The sequence below is a fragment of the Homarus americanus genome, unplaced genomic scaffold (assembly GCF_018991925.1).
Source record: "Homarus americanus isolate GMGI-L3 unplaced genomic scaffold, GMGI_Hamer_2.0 scaffold56009, whole genome shotgun sequence".
Classification (NCBI taxonomy): domain Eukaryota; kingdom Metazoa; phylum Arthropoda; class Malacostraca; order Decapoda; family Nephropidae; genus Homarus; species Homarus americanus.
In genome coordinates, this window is record NW_024739542.1 from 2,729,353 (window position 1) to 2,750,322 (window position 20,970).

Consider the following 20,970-nt stretch of genomic DNA (forward strand, 5'->3'; position numbering starts at 1 on the left):
TGTAAGTTTCTTATAACCTTTTCAAGACAGACATCATACTAATTACCTCCATAGCATATCCATAATCGATAATTCCGTAACATAATGGTATGTTTCTCACCAGTCTGGAATACCTGGTGAGATGAACTATAGAGTGAGTCTATTTCAGGCTCTTAGAGACTTGCCTCTCTGCTCTTAATTAAAATCGAGTTTTCTCTGGAATTTGGCGGTAATTGTTTTCGAAATATTTGGCATACTACTGAGAAAAAAGTTAGTGAGTGTGGTTTTATTATTATTATCATTATTATTATTATTTTTATTGTGGTATGAACATGGATGTAACGCGTGACACTAACAACATTATACCCCCCTCCTTATTTGATGTACTTATCACCCTCGACCTCGCTTGGCCTGGATGCCCAACTACGAGGGTGGTATGCCGCGTGGGTACGTCGTCAAGTACCGCGCCGCCGGCTCCCTCGAATACCAGGTACGTATTGGTATATCATAATGGTCTGGGAGAGAAGTATAAGGCAGGGGTATGTCTAGTGGGTAAAAAGGCAGAAGTATGTCTGGAAAGGGTATGTCTGAAGGGGTATAAGGCATAGTTGGTGGAGATATATCAAAGGAATATGCTCCTAATACCACGCATCGATGCCATCAAATTCTAAGTAGGTGTTGGTGGGGAGATGGTATGAAAGAGGGAGAGGGAGGGAGGGAGAGAAAGGAAGGGAGTGAGAGGATTAGGAAAGGGGGAGATGCAGAAGAGAAAGAGAGAGATATAGTAAAGAGGAAAAGTTATGGGAGAGAGAGAGGGGGGAGGAGAAGATAGAGAGAATCATGGAAGAGAGGGAGAGGTCTAGGAGAGAGGAAGAGACATAGGAGGAGAGATAGAGAGAATGTGAAGGTGAAGAGAGAGTAACAAGAGAGAGAGGAAACAAGCAGAATGGGAGGAAAAATGAGAGGAAAGGGAGGGGGTGAGGAGGAGGAAGGGGAGATAAAAGGAAAACAGACGTAGGAGGACAATACAGGGAGGGGGGATAGGTAGAAGGAAAGAATGGAGAGAAAGGAAGAAGGAAAAGAACAAGGCAGGAACGAAGAGAGAGAGAGAGGCAATGGGGGAGGATGCAAAAGAGAGAAGAAGGAGAGGAAGAGAATAGAGTCAGGGTGAGAGAGACAACAGGATAAAGGGTTGGAAGAAGGAAAAAACAAGTGGATGTATTAGGGTAGGAAGGAAAACGGAAAAGGAGAGGAATAGAAGAAGGAAATGGATAATAAGGACTGGTAAATAGACTAAAAGGTCGAAATGAGACATAAAGAAAGATAGTGAGAAATAGAGAATACGAAAGTAATGGGTAATAAGGAATGGAGTAAGCTAAAAGAGAAGAGGACGCAACTAGAGATAAAGAGGGGAAGGGAGGGAGGAAAAGAGAAATAGCCGAAAGGAAAGCGAGAAAAACTATAATTATAAAGAGAAATATAAAGAGAAAAAAAGAGAGAGAGAGAGAGAGAGAGAGACAGACAGAGAGAGACCGATGACCCAAGCTGAACTATAATATAATATCGTGTCATCAATAATTCTGAGCTTAACTGTAATCCCATGCCCAGGTGTAAACAAGTTCATTAGCTGGCAGGTGTATTCACAAACGCTAGCTTGTTGTGTGGTGTATGAACGTATACACTTAGAACGTACAGATTTGATTGTAACTTCGTGTTTGGGGGGGGGCAATCAAAGGACTGGATATTTTTCCTACAATATGTGGATGATTGATTGTCAAATATCGAGTATGTGCGTGTTAGCTTGGCGTGTTTTTCTTGATAGTGTTTATGTAACTGTTTCTTCATAACGAGGGAAGTGTTCAGTGTTCTCCAGTGTTTTCCAGTGGTGTTCAGTGTTTTCCAATAATGTACTCTGTGTTCAATCATATGGTGGACGGTGTTCCCTCATACGATATTCAGTATGTATCATCATGTTGTTTAGTGTTCATCATGGTGCTCAGTATTCGTCATCATGGTGCTTAGTGCTGAGCTTCGCCATGTCGTATGATTCCTTCACCTTTACTATCACCTTCCGACCAGAGACACAACTAGCATGCCCCCTCCCCCCTCCCCCCTCCTTTCCTATTACGCCTTGGTATTGCTAAAATTATTCTGCTTGTTTATAATGGCGCTCATCAATACACACACACACAGCTCACTCTACCAGACACCCATCCTACCTGAACTAACAAGAGTATTTTTTGTATTAAAATCTATCTTCACATCGTAATGCAATAAAGAAAAAAATATATTAGAATTTTCTTATGACTCTTCTCCTCGTCATTAATATACATTCTTATAAATTTATTCCTAAACACTTTAAAAATTAACTGGGTCTTTTTTCTTAAGGTCAAAGGTCCAGGAGGGAGTGACTGGGGCACTGTGTTGGTGAAGATTGATCTGTTGTTGCTCAAAATATCTGAAATTTATATCTTGTGTCTTGATAATTCCTTCCAAAATTGGTTTAGTGTGTCCAGAGCTCATACCACTGTGAGAAATCTTGCTGTGTTGAAATTTCATATAGCACTAAGAAATTGGTTTGCAGTTGAACCGCGTAAGTTTGTTTCAGAGCATTGGATGGCTTTGATAGTGATGGGGAGATAATTGAGAGTGTTGTGTCATGTGTCATCCAACCACAGGTGGGGAGGTGTCATGTGTCATCCATATACAGTGGGGGAGGTGTCATGTGTCATCCATATATAGGTGGGGGAGGTGTCATGTGTCATCCATATATAGGTGGGGGAGGTGTCATGTGTCATCCATATACAGATGGGGGAGGTGTCATGTGTTATCCATATACAGGTGTCGGAGGTGTCAGGGGGTGAGGCGCGGGGCATCACGGTGAAGGAGTTGTCCCCAGGCACCGAGTATCTCTTCACTGTACACGCCAGGAACCCCCAGGGCCCCTCCTCCTACGTCACCCCCCACGTCACAGCCACCACACACGGTAAGTCTTTTACCTCCTCGTTCATATGTTATTATGGTTTTCCTTTCAGCTGATCATAACAACTCGACACTTCTATGAACCCGTTCGCCTTCCCTCCCCTCAGATAGCCTTGCCATCGCCCAGTTAGTCTCATCTTGTCTGTTTCCCCGATTTACTCTTGTGTATTCATTCCACACGAACTTTCTCCTTGTAACATGCATCACCCCCTTACCCATGTAAACACTACCCAACAACACCCCGTCTCTTTCATCTCCTCCCTACCTCCCCACCAGGAGTGTCAGGGCACCCCAGTACGTGGCCGGGGATGGCAGGGGGGTCGAGGAGCATGGTGGAGGAGGGGTCATCTAGGATGCCGCGCCTCATGCTGCTCATCATCACACTCACGGGCGCCGCTCTCCTCGCCCTCAACGTTGCCATCATCGGTTGCTTCATTCGACGACGAGCCATCAATCGCAACGCCTCCGGTGAGTGGCCTGGATCACGGTCCGCTGGGTAGATGGTATGTTGGTGCTTTTGGATGGATGAATAGAGAGATAGCTATTGGCCCCTGTGAATTGTTGTTGTTTAGTGGAATTGTTGTTGGATAGATGGGTTGGGTTGTTGATGTTGTTGTTAAAATGATGGATGGATGGTTGGATGGCTGTTGGGTGTATGGATTGTTGTTGTTGGATGGATGGGGTAGTGTTGTTGTTGTTGTTGGATAGCTGGGACTATTGTTGGATAAATGGGTAGTTTTTGTATCAATTGATGAGTTATGTACCGAGTGATGAGTAAATAGCATCTTTTGATTGGTCATACAACTGGTGATTGCTGTTATATTGGCCAGTTGATTGTATTTACGTTAGGATAGATTAGGTTAGCTCAAGGAAGGTTAGGTCAAATTGGATTAATTTACGTTAGCTTTAATTAAGTTCGGTTAGATTAGGTCAAGCTAAACTAAGTTAGATTAGCGTAAGTTACTTTAGATTAGGTTATTTTAGGTTAGTAATCTTTATAAAATTTATCCAAAATTAAATGATTTTCTTAAAGATAAATGAACTAAAAATTCAAGGTCTTACGCCAAGTAAACTCATAATTAGTGTCTGTTTTACCTGTATTTACCTGTATCATATGACAGGTATAACATAATCTACTAACATCACTTTATGCTTGTCTTCTGCCCCCAACAGCGTCATCCTCCACTAAGAACGTAGCAGTGGACGTTTATGGTGTGACGCCCGCCTCTACTCCTGGTGTTGTCCATAACGAGGCCCTTCTATCTCTCACTACCATGTCTCCTCATCTGCCTTCTACCACTCCTCCACCCTACGAGGTAACTACGTCTAACTCGTCACTCCTCCTCTACCCTACCAGGTAACTACGTCTCTCTCGTCACTCCTTCACTCCGCCAGATAATTCGCTGTTCACCATCACCTTTCCAACTTATTATCAAGTAAATGATTAATTACTCACAAGTTCTACACCTCGTCTACCCCAACTTTTTTTTTCTCAGGAAGTTTCACATGTCTTAGTAACTTCATATATGGTGACCGACATATCTTGAGGAAAAAAATCATCGATAATTGATTCGTTCTTAATTGGTTCCCTTGTTAGTTAAAAACTTGTGTACTACGGTAGTTTCTCCCTGTCTCTCGTATCATTAACACTCACGGGGATGAACTCTTCGTTATATTCAGGTAGAGAGCTGTTCGGTAGTCGGGATCGCGTTGTTATATTTTTAAATACTACTAATAATAATAATAATCTGGGATTCCATCAACGTCTCAAGATGACAAGACACAAACCGAACCAAGTAGAAAAATAAAATAAAAACTAATATTACACGTTACAATTAATCACACAGTCATGGCTACCGGGCGCCCTCTAGGAAGGCCAACTCAAACACCTCCAACATTAGTCTAAGTAAAAAACAAAACAAAAATAATAGTGAGATTCTCCAAGTTTATCTCCTGGGTTAGGTACCGTTCCTCTCCAGTATACATGAAATTCCACTCCCAGAGCACAGGCAGACTTCTCTCCTCAGTCTCTCTTTCAAAATATATTCCCAGCACTTCTGAAAAATAAAACATTTATCAACTTCTCCACCACTGAGTCTTCAATACCTCCCATCATACAAAAAAATACACAAAAAACACACACACACACACACACTCAGGCAACAGGTACGGATGCCCTCCTTCCTCTCAGACCTTCTTCAGCACTTCGACAGGAGCTGGAAGTAGGATTGTGTGACATGTGTGTGTGTGTGTGTGTGTGTGTGTAATGATATGTGTGTGTGTGTGTGTGTGTGTGTGTTTTGTTTACTCTTCCATAGTGTTGACAGTTACTATATGAACAACAAATACAGTCATATTGAGGAACACACACTTGTATATTTATTCATGACACACACACACACACACACACACACACACACACACACACACACACACACACACACACACACCTCACTGATCACTACTCGCTGTCACTCAAACCTCATCCTCGAGCAAGATCTCCTCCTCCTCACTGGCGGGTGTGCTGACGGTAACAAACTCTCACCTACCACTCGATATCCTTCCTAATTTCACTGTCAAACAACTGAGGCAACACTTGACAGGCGACTTCCAGCTGAACACTCGCTCTCATTCCTCACTCATAAGCAACAGTCAATACTCACAATGATGATATCCCAAGGACCTCATATTTTTGTGTGTGTGTGTTAAGGAGATATGCGCCGACTCCCGTTGCGTGTCTACTGCGCAAGGCTTTGTAGTCCCGCGCAGTCACTTGAAACCCTAATAGAGCCCCCGACAAAAAAAGAGATCTCGTTTCTTGTCCGTTTCCTCACTACTAAACAGGATTATAAGTGATCCATAAATAAAGGTACAATCTCTAGATATAACTGTTCATAAGAGATTCACTGTAGAGTTTTAATCTTATGATGAGTGAAGAGATTATGTGAACCTTCATCTCTTTCTGAAATTGATATATGACATTTTATCCTGCTTCTTAAAATGTATCTAATAACATTACACTCTGGCTTTTAACTTAAGAATGTGGTGTGTTGTTCTTTTTACCTGTTTTCACTGGATCAAAGGCAACAGGACTTGAAAGTAAAGTTTGAAACAAGGTGAAATATTTAAACTTTTATTTTTCGTATTTTTAAGTTTTCTTATGCTTGACTTTTTTTTAATTGTATTTAAATTTAATCAATAATCACGAAGTTGTTATTGCTAATATCATTGATTTTTATAAATATTTTCCTGATATTTTCCATTATTTAGTTACTATCATTATTATTATTCGTATCATTCTGCAGTTGATAATAATAATAATAATAATAATAATAATAATAATAATAATAATAATAATAATAATAATAATAATAATACGAGTCGTCAAGCATCACCTTAAACATGGCATAAAGTCTCCATCTTTACCCAACAATGTGTTCATCATATTGCCTGTATGCCTTTGGCTCCTCGGTGAATTATAAAAAAGGTAATAACATCAGTAGTAGTGGCAGTAGTAGTAGTAGTTGTTTCATTATTATTATCCGTACTGGATATTCTCTCTCCTCCTAGTATGACTTACCCTCCCGTGTTTACATCCTTCAGGAGGATCACCAGACCAACGTGGACGACTGTGACCCTCCCAGCCTGGTGATCCCTAACGCCACTACCCACACCACCTCCCGCACACCCAAACACCCGCACGCCCACAGCACCCCGCGTCAGAATGGCATGGTGGGTCGGGATGTCAGCAGCCTGTACAGCAGGACTATGAGCCCAAAGACTATCGAGAGACTCGCCACCAACCAGAACTCACCTACACCCGCCAGCGGTGGTGGTGGAGAGGTGAGCTCCTCCTCCCCCAGAGCCAGCCCCTTGATGCAGGGAGATGGGGAGGCCAAAGATATCAAGGAAATTCGTCAGCAGACCAGCGAGGAGGTGACGTCTCTTTGCTCCAGCACCTACGACTCTCTGCCAAACGACCCTCAACAACCCCAACAGGAACAAAGTTTAGCTCCTTACTCCTCCGCCGACCAGACGTCCCTCTCCTCCTACCACAGTGATTATTCGCGCAGCTACGAGTACTCTAACGGCCTGGTACATCCCATCTATCACCAGGGCTGTCCTCATCACCACCACCATCACCACCACCAGCAGGCGCGCACCACACCTCACTACCAGACACCTCATGACGCCCGCACCTACCATCAACCACAGCAGAGCGAGCAGCAGGAACTGATACAGGCACCAGTACCTTATTCTGGTTTGAATCCTTCAGGACTTTACAACCTTGGCTCTGAGTACCATGAAACCAGAGCGAGTCCTACTTCTTTCGGAACAGGTATGACATCCTATGGGATTTTGTACGTTTGTTATATATGAAATATACTTTTTAGACACGTATGTAGGTGATCATGTGTATGCAAGGTGTATATGTGTTTTTCTTGATGTAAAAACGAGAGGAAGAGATAGAGCGACTGAGCAAAAGAAAGAGCGAGAGAAATAGAGAGGGAGAGAAGGATATGTGGGGAGTTGGAAGATTCACAAAATACGCAACAATAGTAAGTGTCAAAAAAAAAAATCATGGATATACGTGACAATGCAAACATTTGACTTTATGAAAGTAAAATTGAGTGTTGAAGCACATCCTAGGCATTGAAACCAGAGCTAAGACTTATTACCAACAGACGGTTGTGGTTAAGGAATAATAACATTGAGGATTAGTATTGAGGTTCATTCTGCATATATGAAGACATATTGCTGACAGTGTTGTATAGGTAAGGTTGTTCTCTGGGCTGGTAGAGATGTGTAAGGGCGAAATTAGTTATAATATAGCAGAACACTGGAGGGAGATCGAGAGCTCGAAGCTTATATTAAAGATTCAGATCAAACATGTGTGAGAAAAATAAATTATTATAAACAGGTATGGATGATGGCGGACTCGTGAAGACAATGTCATTTATATCATGGTGAAGTGTATAGTAACAAGTATCATAACTGACTATAGTTTCAAGAGAATGTTTGGTGAAAAAGTGTTAAGTGAGAGGTGAGGAAAGACCACGAGCTGCATACAGATAGGGAAGTGAATCACCAAGCTGGAAAGATGTAAATAAAGTAATAAACAAGTGAATAAGCTGTGAATAATCTAAAATAGTATTAAGAAATAGAAAAATATTATTGAATAAAAAACATATAAGAATAGTATCGGAAATAGTCACTCAAATAACTATCGATGAAATTTAGAATGAACACTGCGATTCCTGTTGTCTCGGTAGGGTTGTCAAAATCCTTTGTCCATTGTGTCATATTTTTTCAACACAATTTTGTATAGATAATTTTTTGAGTACATGTGAAAAGATTTAATAGTCTTTGATATATACATATTCTTAAATTCTACAAGACATCATTTTGATGACACTCTTATTACAGTGTAATTACTGTACCCCCTAAATCACTTGTTGTAGTTATATTAATAAAATAAAATATCTGGTGTTGTGATCGGCGTTCAGGCTTGTGGGCCAGAGGACGTGTGCTCGTTGGAGGTATACAAAGGCTTACCTCCTCCTGAAGGTGACGCAAACGATACAAGAGAGGGTTTTAAGAGCATGAAGAAGGAGGAGGCTACACAGAAACAAAGTGTGTGAGATAAAACGAATAAATAAAAGATTAAGATAAACTAGATTTGTTAAGAATTAGCATGACATCAGAGCACCAGATTAGTAAAACCAAAACAAAACGAAGAAATCCGTGCCTGTAGGAGGAAAAAAAATAGCTGTAGAAATAAAAAGAGTGAATGGAGTTGGAATTCTCACTCACGATCCAAGTTAGTACGCAAATGGAATAGTTGTGAAACATTCAAACAACGTAAAATACCTTGATTCAGTTTGTCTCGCTCAACGCAAAGATGAATGGATTTGTCGTAGTTTTATTTATTTCTTTATTTTTAGCTAAGATTGTTATGGATCTTATTTAAATGAGAACTGGAAGATGAGTGAAAGATCAGGAGATAGATAGTGAGGCCTTGTATAGGGTCGATCACATGAAGGGGATAGACACGAGAGGTTGAAGACCCACAAGCTGCATGTAATCGTTTACAGGCAATATGAGTGAAACTTCAAAGAATGTTCCGTGACAAAAAGGGGATACCAGATTCAGCAAGACCTTTATATAGTCAGGGGGAAGAAATACCTTAAAATAAAACAAAAATACTCACTGAAGACTTTTATGAAACGATGGAGGACAACGTGAGAATGTGTGACATCTTGACGTAAATAAGTATTGGCATCATTATGAGGGTCTCGATATTGAAACACAGTGAGAAGAGACAAAAATATAAAATAGAAACAGTGGTGGTAAAAGCTTTGGGCCAGGGCGAGCAGGGCAAGGCAGGGCGGTGGAAGGTGCTGAATATGTATGGAGTTGGGGGGTAAGATATTGCAGCCAGTGAAAAGATTTTATTGAGGGAGTAGAGAGGCTGTGATGGAACTGGCGAAGTTTTGAGTGATTGGCTTAAGGCATACACACTGGAGTCCGACGGAGCTGTCTTGGGCTATCATGGCATGGCAGTCTGAAGAGGAGAGTTCCTTCCTTCACGGCAAGACGTATGTGTGTGTTGAAATGTTAAGGAATTGGTATGAAGTGTAACAGGTGAAGGATCAAAGGATTGTGGAAATCACTTTAAGCGGCTCGTCCCTTCCTCGACGAGCACAGTGGTGGAGGGATTTCAGTGGACGTTTTGTCTTAATGTAGAGAGGAGAGGGAGACTTGGTTGCCAGGTCAGGTAGAAGAAGTATGTGTATATGAAAGAGACAACAAGACATAATAAACTATGAAGAATAATCTGTATGTTAGAATGGCTGTGTTGTTTGTTTTGCTCACCCTGTAGGGAGAATGTATAGCGTGTACAGGAAGATTTTTGTTTTTATCAGAGTAATTTATCACTAATTATTATATTGTACAATTGCAACACAGGAATGAATCCAATTGAGATTTTCCTTTAGTTCATAATATGCAGTGTGGTTAAACAATAAAAACCACAGATTACAAGATAAATTTTTGAAGGAGGCCTCACCAGTCATCCAGACTTATTTATACCATATGATTACAGTGTAACAATCATCATTCTCTTCCCAGATTTTACCTAAACGTATACCGCCTTATATTCAGTCCACACGCTAAAGTAATGTTTTCGTGTTCGGTATTTTGCCTCCACCTTCCATCATCTTCCGTGCCATAAGAACTGGTATTAAAACTTTACCCTCAATTTAGGGTTAATATAATCAAGTAAGGAGAGCAGGCCAATCAGCTGAGAGAATGAGCTTCTTTCACTCCCCCCTCCTCCTCTGCCCCTCCCCCCTCCTCCTCTGCCCCTCCCCCCCATTCCCTCCTCCCAATGTAACCTGTGTACGGGACACTCAAGGCACCTAAGTTAATTACCTTTTTTATGATGTTAGATTACTTTTGCCGTGTAGAGAGATAGAGTATTTCAGTTTGAATATTTATTAACATAACAGTGTGAAGAGATACGTCCGTTCATTATGATAACATGAAGATTTTTGGTTTCAAAATTAATCCAGCTGTTTTCTCTTCTATGTTATTGTACCGAGAATTAAATATTAATCTTAGTTTTAATGTAGACTTTACTGTTCTTCCGCGTTTACGTTCATTGTTAATTATCCATCATGTTTTTGTTACAGGTGAAGTGTGTCTCGTTAATGTGGTCTGCTTCATAGTTACTCTTCAGGTAATATGGCAGTAAATATGAGAGCTATGTAAACAGTGTAAGGCTACAAAATGGCGCCTCTTTCGTTGGTGAGGATAAACACGTGATCTGGCGGTGGGGCTTCTGACACATAACCAGTAGTTGTCGTGTAAAGGAGTGAAATTTAAAAGAGTAATATGAATTCCTTGAGAAAATTGGAACTTTCTTCTCTCACCTCTTAACATAGACACGCCGAAACCTTGCACTGTACTGACGAAAATAACCAACACTCCCTTTACTTTTATTAATCTGTGTATGAAACTTCCTTGAAAAACAGTGATTTCTAAAGAGCCAACGAACGATAAGACAATAGTCCTTTGATGAAGAATTTTTACCTCTCACGCCCTTACACGTTACTTGTGAGAAATATTATGTATATAAAAGCTCTATCATTAGGAGCACATTGTCCCCCAAGTGTTATTTACGCCGCAGTTGTATGAATTCAAAGAGGACTGAAAATTTAATATGTCTTATTTAATATTCAATGATGACTCAAGAATCAGTAACAAAATTCCCACTGTTAATGATCTTTTTTTCAGTTAGGGGCGACAAAACTTCTCGTAGCTCTAAGTAGTGAAGCTATAGCCAAAGGCATCGTTAAGGTGAACATAATCGCATTGTGAAGATATTACAGATTTTACGTAAGTTTACTGCAGAATCAGCGGCGCTTAGCCAAGTGACCAAACAAGCCAATTTTAGTTACGTGTGGTCACAAGTATCACCTGAGTTTAATTATCTATATATAGATGACTGCCTCAACACTGCTGATGCCACGGTCTGCCATCACTCATAACAGACTACTTCGTTAATCAGTTGTACATTTACTCTAAATGTTCGTCGGGATTATGAATGTCAAATGTGTATTGATTGAGAAACATTATTTATAACCGAATTGATTAAAGAATTAGGTAACATGTAGAAGTAAAAAGAGTAACATGTTGTGTGTTCAGATGAACTCTACATGTTTTTACTGACGTCAGCAGCAGTTTAATAAGGTAAGTGTTGCCTGTGTGAGCATGAAGAATAATTATGTCGTAAATTCCTCCTCAGGATCACCTGCCGGCTACGCCACGCTGGGCCCACGCAGACGCAAACCCATGCCTTCAAAGTTCGCTAGTCTACAACGCCCACGATCGTCTCACTCCCACTCTCACATCCACTCCCACTCCCAGAGTCAGCAGCGGCCCTCCTCTGGTTTACAGACGGAGGGGCATCAACACCTACTTCAGGAGGAAGGAAGTGACCGTCTGGGGACTGATAATGTCGATCAGGCCACAGGAGACGACCAAAAAGGCTCACAGCGTCGCGGAACCATGCAGAGCTTTGATCCTCCCACCCTGCTGACCTCCCACGGTCACCCTGCCCTACAACAGGCTGACGCCGGGCTGTTAACGGGTAATGAAACGCAGCTTGGACATCAGAATGGCCAAGGGGACATTCACGGACACTCACACACCCACAGCCACAGACATACCCACACCAGTGGTTCACACCCAGACTCGTTTTGCCCAAGACATGGTAATACTAGCGGCTTCACCCAGAGCTCCAGCGACCGACACCAACGCGTTAGTGGCAACCACCTGCCACCTAGCGAGCCTAACTACGGCATTAAAGCACACACGAGCAGTAGTTCCCACAACCAACGCACGAGCAGCCCCAACCATCTCATCAACAGCTCCAATGAACGATCCAGCAGCCCTAAACCAAGGACAAGCAGCCCACACCACCGCATTAGCAGCCCCAACCAACGCATCATCAGCCCGAACCAACGCACCAATAGCCCCACCAACCAACGCATTACCAGCCCCACCAACCAACGCATCACCAGCCCTAACCAACGCACTAATAGCCCCACCAACCAACGTGCCAACAGCCCCAGCCAACGTAGTGATCCCCCCAGCCGACGCACCAGCTTCTCCAGCCAGCGACTCACCAACAGCCAAAACCCTGGAAAGTTCCCTAAAGACGAAAGAACCGCCGCTGAAGGCCCTCAGTTCACTGCCCCAGTCGTTGTGGAGTCGTCGGGGACTCTCGCAGAGACGACTACCCTCGCCTCTGCAGGTCGTCCACGTTTTCCACACGACTTTGTGCGAAATATCCCGAGGACAATTACTCACGAGACCTACGAGGACAACAGTGTCGGGGGTCACAACACAGACAACAGCCGCAGATAAAAATAAGAACTATGTTGAATTCCAAAGCTGCGGTGCTTTTTCTATGAGAGAGAAATACTAATTAAAAGTGTTGCAAATTTAATCTATTCTTACTTGGACGGTCGTGGTTTGTCTCGGTGGTTTAGTGATGTTAAGTAACCAGACTGTGAATAATCTTCACTTACATTTAAATAACGTCGGCAAATTATTGAGACCATATGTTAAAAAAATACCAAGCACAGTCTGTTTTTGTTCCTGTCAAATATATTTTGCCGACATTCGAGCTAATATCAGGAATATAATAACAAAGTCGGAAAAGTGTCCAAACTTGTCGCTGAGGCCGAGAACTTTAGAGACCCAGAGGTTGATGAGACAACTTCCACTAAAGAACATCTCGCCAGAACGTGTAGTGAAAGATAACAATTATGTGGTGTTGTGAGCTGCTGTTGCTTGAGGAAAGAAAACAAACATTGCCAAGTCAACCTGCGATACACCATAATAATCTGTCCATGTGTCGTGTCATGTTTATATACTGCAGGTCATACTTAGAGGACGACCTTATGTCATTGAAGTCATTTACGATGTACTACAATAATAAAATAATAAATAATATCCCTTTGGGCTTCGTGACATCTTTAAAGCACTCCAGAAGAAATAAGGACCAACGTAACACTTAAAAAAAATAGAGTACATCGTAAGTGCATATAATGACTTACGCTTTATTCTCAACATACAGTAAACCTGATATACATTTCTTATCTATTACAGGCCTCTATGAGATAATTACCTAAACGACTGTACCATATACTTGTTGTTCTCACCGTAAGACAACTTTATCTGTTGAGTGTGGTGTTCAGAAACTAATCCAGAGGCAAATGTGATAATGTGGATATTTACACCAAACAATTATTGCTTCACAGTTATCAGTTGTTTTGTAGGTCGTGTGTGTGTGTGTGTGTGTGTGTGTGTGTGTGTGTGTGTGTGTGTGTGTGTGTGTGTAACATTATACTTTTATACACTTACCTACAAATGGCTCTATATCTCCGTTCATATGTCTGTCATCTAATCACTAATGTAAACACACACACTAGACTTTACATGTTCACAAAAAGTCAAACTCCCGAAATATTCCCTTCGAATGTCCTTAAAGATGTAATAATAACGTTATGACCATCTTGTAAAAGGCCAAAAACTACATTAACCCTCTGGAATACGATGACTTTAACCCACTGAGCATGACGACTTGAGTATGATGATTTGATCACAAGATTAAGATAACCTCTTCATTGTATAGAACTTAGACACCCTCATAAAATAGTCAACTCAGTCATTATTTTTTTCTTCTTTATCTTCATTTTCTTCTCGCAAACACATAATTTTGTAGTGGAGAAGTCGAGTTTGTGTGTAGGTGTGATTGACTGGGCGAAAACTCTGGAGAGAAAAATGGCAAAACACAAGAGTCAAACTTCCACACATTTTCAACTTGGTGTGTGTTGGGTTTTTTTCCCCCAATATGTGTATGGGTTCAGGTGTTCATAATTTCAGATTCATGTACATACAGTGAGGAGTTATCTGATCTCATTATGCTTCCATCTCTCTGCCTTCCTTCCTTCCTTCCTTCCTTCCTTCCTTTCTTCCTTCTTTCTTTGATTTTTTCTTTCGTTATTTACCAACTTTACATAAATATACTAACAATAAAACCACTTTTGTTATTTATTTCTTAAGGCGATAGAACAACTACCAAATTTAACCTAACTTAAACTAATATAGAATCATTAAGTTTAAGTTTGGTTGGTCAGTGCCATTGTTAACTTTCTCATGATGAAAAACTATGAAGGATAGTTTAAGAGAGTTTTGTTCGTGGTTCGTGGTAGTTTTCCGACATTCTTACTCTTGCGGGAGGACACGAGAGACGCCCATTTTCTATAACGAAGTGCGATTACGGACAGACAACAGAGACCCATAACCGAAACTGTCTTGGCACATGCACGTCACCTATTCACTACACACCATTTGTGAAGAGTAACATGACATTTCGTTGAAAACTGGGAGACGAGTTCATGTCATAAATTCACACACACACACACCACCTATTGACTCTGCAACATTATAAAACTAGCGTTAGGTGGGTTACCACTAGATACAGGCGTGGGGGTGGCGGGCTAAAGTAACGTCGAGGGCAGTTGAGGGTGTGAGCCGTACTGCCTCTGCTGCTTCAACGGTGTGTAGCCGATCGCTCCACAGGTTAGTACAGTAGATGGTGTTCTAAGTATTGGGTTATTCTTAATTACCGTGAGTTTAGGACAAATTCTATGTGACCTTAGTATCTCTTTTTATTTAACGAGACATATAAAACTTCTGTTGAGCAAATTTGTTAGGCATTTTTAGTTAGTTTGATTGAATTGTGGACAGTTTATTGAACTCAATTGAATAACTCTCGATGTTTATTTCAAGTGAGTCGGAAAACCGAATCTTAAAGTATGCACTAACGGTTAACTTGAAGATAAACATAAAACGCTGTGGTAATCTTAACTTTTGGATGACCATTTCAGTATTCTTGTGTATACTTTGACTACCCTAGAGAGGCACAACTAGGTGACGTGAACAGGTAACGTTGCCAGATAACATCGACTTGATCAGATAACATGGCCAGGTAACATAGACAGAACGTGACCAGGTAACGTGGATAGGTAATATGGACGGGTATCATAAACAGGTAACATGGACAGGTAACGTTGCCAGGTAACATCGACAGGTAACGTGAAAAAGAAAACGAAAGATGTAAACTGACTCGAGAGTTGAACTGGCAGTGGTTAAGTGTGCAGGCGGGCGTGGGCTACACTCCTCAACGTCAGGACACAGCTCATGTGTGGGGGGGAGGGGGTCTTGATCAGTGTACCTGTGGATCTTTCAGTCCCATTTCTTACCTGCTGGGTTGGTGACGCGAAAAATACAGTTGTTTTATTGGTGTTTTAATAACGGGTGGAATATTCTGAGTTTTAATAAAGGAAATTAACTAAAAATAGTATGGATTTGTTTAGTGTTAGGAGGGGTAAATATTTTGATTTGCTTTGGTAAAAATAATATTTCTAAATGCTATGGAGTTTTGTCGTTACTTAGTGATATATTTAAAGATTTGATTTAGAAGAAAATCTCCAAAATGAAAATGAATTTGGTGTTGTTTGGAGACAATATAATGCGTTTTAAATGAATCTCAGAATTAAATTTCACTCCACCTAAAGATAAAAATTTTCCCGTGGTCACAGTTAACTCTTATCGTCAACTTTTCGCATATAATATTTTTTCGTGTTTTTTTTAGTGTGTTGTAAACGCCGAGATACACACACACAGAATCAGCACCAACAAATATATTTCTCCTCATGCAAAGGGATTTTTGCTTATCATACATAATAATATTACCTGAAGGTTTCCTGTTATCTAGATATAAACTGGGATTTTGATCGTGATATCAACACGTACAAAACTTTACACACACACACACAAAAGTACATAGAATTTAAGAGGCAGTTCAAAATCTCTCTAGTTACCTGAAGAAGATACAAGCTGTGCAAAATACACCTGTCCTTGTTAGAATTAACAGCAAATGTGTTTATTTTTTAGTGTTCTCAACACTCAAAGTCTGTTTTCAAAGGGTTTATTTCCGGAGTTAAGAGTGACATGATGTTATTTTCAGAACTGATGAGTGTGTATGTGTGAATAGTAAGACGTCAAAAGTGTGTTCATTGGCACCAAAATCACAGGTGTCATGTGAACCTTGAAAGTAACTCCTGAATCAAGGCATTTTACCCGAGGTGAGTGAGGTAATAATTATCGTATATCAACTCAACTGATGTGAACTTTTGTACATTGTTCATTAGTGTTTTTGGCCCCATAAGTAGACAACCCACCAACATCTCCTACACACACACACACACACACACACACACACACACACACGTTCCTAAAATAGAATCGTGCCACTTTAAACTCCAGTAATGACCAAGAGACTAAACCTTCTTCCCTGAGAAACAAGTAGTGTTTTGTTCTTCTTGTCGTTAAGAGATTATCCCGGCAATAAATGCAACTACGAAATTAACGAAACTTTCCCCGTATGGTCATTACGATAATTACAAGTCCTCCACTCACTTTCATTATAGAGTATAAACGCGCTTGTGGAGCCATAACTGCATTAATCAATCTATTTATGTAAATGATAATCCTATGTAATTAAAATAGATTTATATCACAGTTTCCAACACAAGAAAAAACATGATAGTTTAGTGTTCACTGAGTTAGGCTGTGATCAGGAAGTGTAACATCCATGGAGAAAATAAGTTTAAATTACTATCAAGGCAACACAGCATTGAGGATCGATTATATTAAGTGTAGGCAATTCTAACGATACAGCTTTTGTGCAAAATTGTGAATTCGCAGTACACAGTGTAATTATGTTTATTGGCGCTACAATGATGGAAATATGTTGTCCACTTTGTCGCCTCAAACATTGTACATATGCGAGGTACAGTCCAGCGGCGAGTTTATTGACAGTTAACGCATAAAACTCTAGGAAATATAAGCAGTCAGGGCAGATGCTGGAAATGGTGAATAAATTACTATCATACCCATGAATATGTCCCCCTGTGTATTTTTAATGTGTTGGGGTGAAAATACGAAGAATCTATTTAATGAACATCGATTTTTGTGTGTGTGTGTGTGTGTGTGTGTGTGTGTGTGTGTGTGTGTGATACCAATAAAGAGCGAACGCCTATTACATACTTGGGAAATACATTAAAACAAGAGTATTAATTGCGGACTGGACAAACATATGACTTTCTCTTTTCTATCTATCTATGTCTCTTTCATTCTATCTCACCTTTTCTAAATTTAGTCGTACCCCTCCCCCCTCCCACCAAAAAAAAATAACCTATCTTACTTTTGATAGATAAATACTCGATAAAGGATCGCTGGTACTTTGATAAAATGGCAGTGATTACTTACCAAAAAATAGTGTGACATTATTTAAGTGTGTACGTGTGTAGGTGAAGGGGAGCTACTGTGTGTTAAGTGCTCGCCAGGGAGGTGGATAATGCCTGGAGTCTCTCTCGCATTTCTTGTAACTTTATATGGAAAAGATAATAAAGAATTTTACCTAAGTCTTTTTTTTTGTAACCAAATACAGTATTCAGACTTTGTTATTTAAGTTTGTATTACTGTGTACATCATTACTCAAGGAGAAATACCTATTAGCAACAGATAGTAAGTTTACGTACAGAAACAAGTTGCCGCATTATCATCTCACAGTCTTCATGAACAGCTAAAGTAATTCTGTGTATTCATTGGTTTATTAAAGATGTCCCTCTGGTATCCCGACCAGAAAAGAGCACAGGCATGTTTGCTTTAGAGGTCATGTGATTTAGTCTACCATGTATGTCCAGGTAAGTGCTAATTGTCTGAGAGATAAAGCAATCTTGAGGTATACAATGTTGTATTTGTTAATCATCACAGTCGTACGTGACCTTGATATTTGGAGAGACAAATATTTTCTGCGGTTGATAATTATCCGACCATATTAACTGTGGACAGACTCGCACATTTATAGAAGGACATGAGATGGCATATGACCACACAGACACATACGGAAACATTCTCTTCTCTACACCAAATTAGAACTAATAACAAAAGTTCAAGTACAAAACATTTTGGATATGACCAAGCTAGAAGCATAATTACCGTGAATCCTTCTGTACAACGCTGAGCTCGGTAGATGGGTCGCGGCAGGTGGTGTGGCATGACACTATCTTGGCACGCTAATGACCAGCTGTGTCGGCGGGTATATAACCATCTGTTACATCCCTCACCGTGTGGGTTAATTGCCTAAAACTAAGAATTTTTCATCGGTAGTAATTAATCTACAGGACTCACACGCGCTGACGGCTGCTGCAGGCTGTGGTGTTTGCTTCGCCCTTTGTGCTGGCTGGGTTATCTATATGTCTGTCTGTCTGTCTGTATGTCTGCTTGTCTGTCTGACTGTCCCCTGAACCTTTTTTAGTGTTTCTTCACCATTTACTGTCTTTAATCTTAATTTTATTGTTTTGTCTTTTTTCACTCTTTCTCTCGTTATCCTTTTCATTCGTTCGTTACTTTTCTATCTGTTTATATATCAGTTTATCTATTATATATCTATTTTCTTATCTTTGTATCAGCATAAAGATATATTTTATTTTGTTATCATAAATCTATGTCAACATAAATCTTACTTTCTATCAAAATATGTATCTCTAATCATTCTATCTCTCTAACCATGTATCTTTCTCCCTTTCTATATTTCAAAAATTCCTCTCACTATCTACTTATCTATCCATTGCTATATCTACCTGGGTATCAGTTCCTACTTGTTTATCGCTCATGTTATCTATCTTTCCATCTATCAACCTTATCTACCCAATTATCTTAGAGTCCAATTCTTTATCGCTCAATATATTTATCTACCCACCTACACTTCCCCTCTACCTATCTACTTATTAATATGTCTCCCCAGGTGTCTTTGTCTCATCCACTTACTCACTCACTCACTCACTCACTCACTCACTCATCCAAGTCGGGAAATACGTTATGATTAAATACCCGTATTTATAATTATTGCAACGGGGGTCTCAACCGCTTGGGACTGTACCCTGGGCCACAAATTACATTGGTAAACCTCTTTCCAACTCAATTTACCTTATTACGAAAATCTAATAAAATTGTGGAAATGAAATTGCATCATGAAAAGATTAAAGATCAGGGTTGAAGGGAGCGAAATTTGTGTAGGATATATATATATATATATATATATATATATATATATATATATATATATATATATATATATATATATATATATATATATATATATAAATCACAGTAGGTGCGCGTGATCTAGGTGTTCTTCTTCCCTATCAGTATATATATATATATATATATATATATATATATATATATATATATATATATATATATATATATATATATATATATATATATATATATATATATACATATATAAGCCATTTCTAACAAGTTCTAGTTAATCTTCAAACATACTTTGACGTATATACATGTTTTTGATGTGTCTTATATACAGAGTAAGTTCATAACAATTGAACTTCACGTTATATGGAAAACTGACGAGGAAAACTTCTAAAAACTGAGATATATTAGTTTAGTAATTAATTTCCAGAAGAACATGAAGGATCAGTGTAGGTAGTCAACAAACAGAAGAGCGAGGACAAAGCAAATATTTCATGGCAGAATATATCATATGAACTCTACAGCTTCCAGACTTGAGATATTTTGAACATATTTCATTAACAGATAAACCTTTGACCTTTTAAGTCTCGTTTGGTCGAGTCGTCAACATAGGTGCACACAAAAATAATAATAATAAAGTGTATAAGATGCAGCAATATCCTTCCCACTCGCCACCAACGTGAAGCGACTGAGACTACAAGGGAACGAAAAATACACCTCACTAAACAAGACACTCATCCACGTACAAAACAAAGCCTCATACAAATTTTCAGTCAACGAACAATAACACTGAAGATAAATAAAAGAACTGGTTAAATATAGATCTTACTGTGAGACGGACAGATGAAACAACACAACCCAGTATGACTCTAACAAGCCTGACAGGAACAACAGTTTTGTATATATACGAAACTAGAGACAAACCCTGAAAAAAGTGTAAGGATGAGAAAGGAGTTTTTTCTATCTTTTCACACCGTGTTTACTATGATCATAATATCAGAAGCAACTGTCTGTCTCTTATGTATGTACAGGAATTCTCTCCCGAGGTTATAATCGAAGTGGAGGAGGAAACAGCTGATTCATTTTCCTGTTTTCTTTTTCGATACTAAACGACTGTACAAAAAATCCTCATCATGGGTATATCAAAAGACACTCTTAATTTGATGTCGACCTTCCATACAGAGGTGAATGAGAATAAAGTCAACACAACTAAGACTATTGAAGATCCCGTGGTGACAAAAACGGAGAAACAGGGTGCTATGCAGACCTCATAGGATCACACGCACTATAATTATCTCAATTCCGGTA

At 39.8% G+C, this 20,970-nt stretch overlaps 1 protein-coding gene across 1 annotated transcript; it reads left to right on the forward strand.

Annotated features, from left to right (window-relative positions):
• Positions 1-379: 379 nt before the first annotated feature.
• LOC121874861 (LIM domain-containing protein A-like) lies at positions 380-18,026 on the forward strand. The gene is made up of 6 exons (XM_042379151.1): positions 380-469; positions 2,821-2,965; positions 3,238-3,429; positions 4,135-4,277; positions 6,565-7,300; positions 11,771-18,026. Exons 1-6 carry the CDS (start codon positions 395-397, stop codon positions 12,892-12,894), a joined length of 2,415 nt encoding a protein of 804 aa, XP_042235085.1. The 5' UTR covers positions 380-394; the 3' UTR covers positions 12,895-18,026.
• Positions 18,027-20,970: the final 2,944 nt, after the last annotated feature.

What these genes read in the sequence shown, in the direction of transcription:
- LOC121874861 (XM_042379151.1), top strand. Translation starts at nt 395, where the DNA reads ATGCCCAACTACGAGGGTGGTATGCCGCGTGGGTACGTCGTCAAGTAC. An exon ending in CCGGCTCCCTCGAATACCAG is followed by an intron (nt 470 to 2,820) that starts GTACGTATTGGT and finishes ATCCATATACAG; the next exon opens with GTGTCGGAGGTGTCAGGGGG. An exon ending in TCCTACTTCTTTCGGAACAG is followed by an intron (nt 7,301 to 11,770) that starts GTATGACATCCT and finishes ATTCCTCCTCAG; the next exon opens with GATCACCTGCCGGCTACGCC.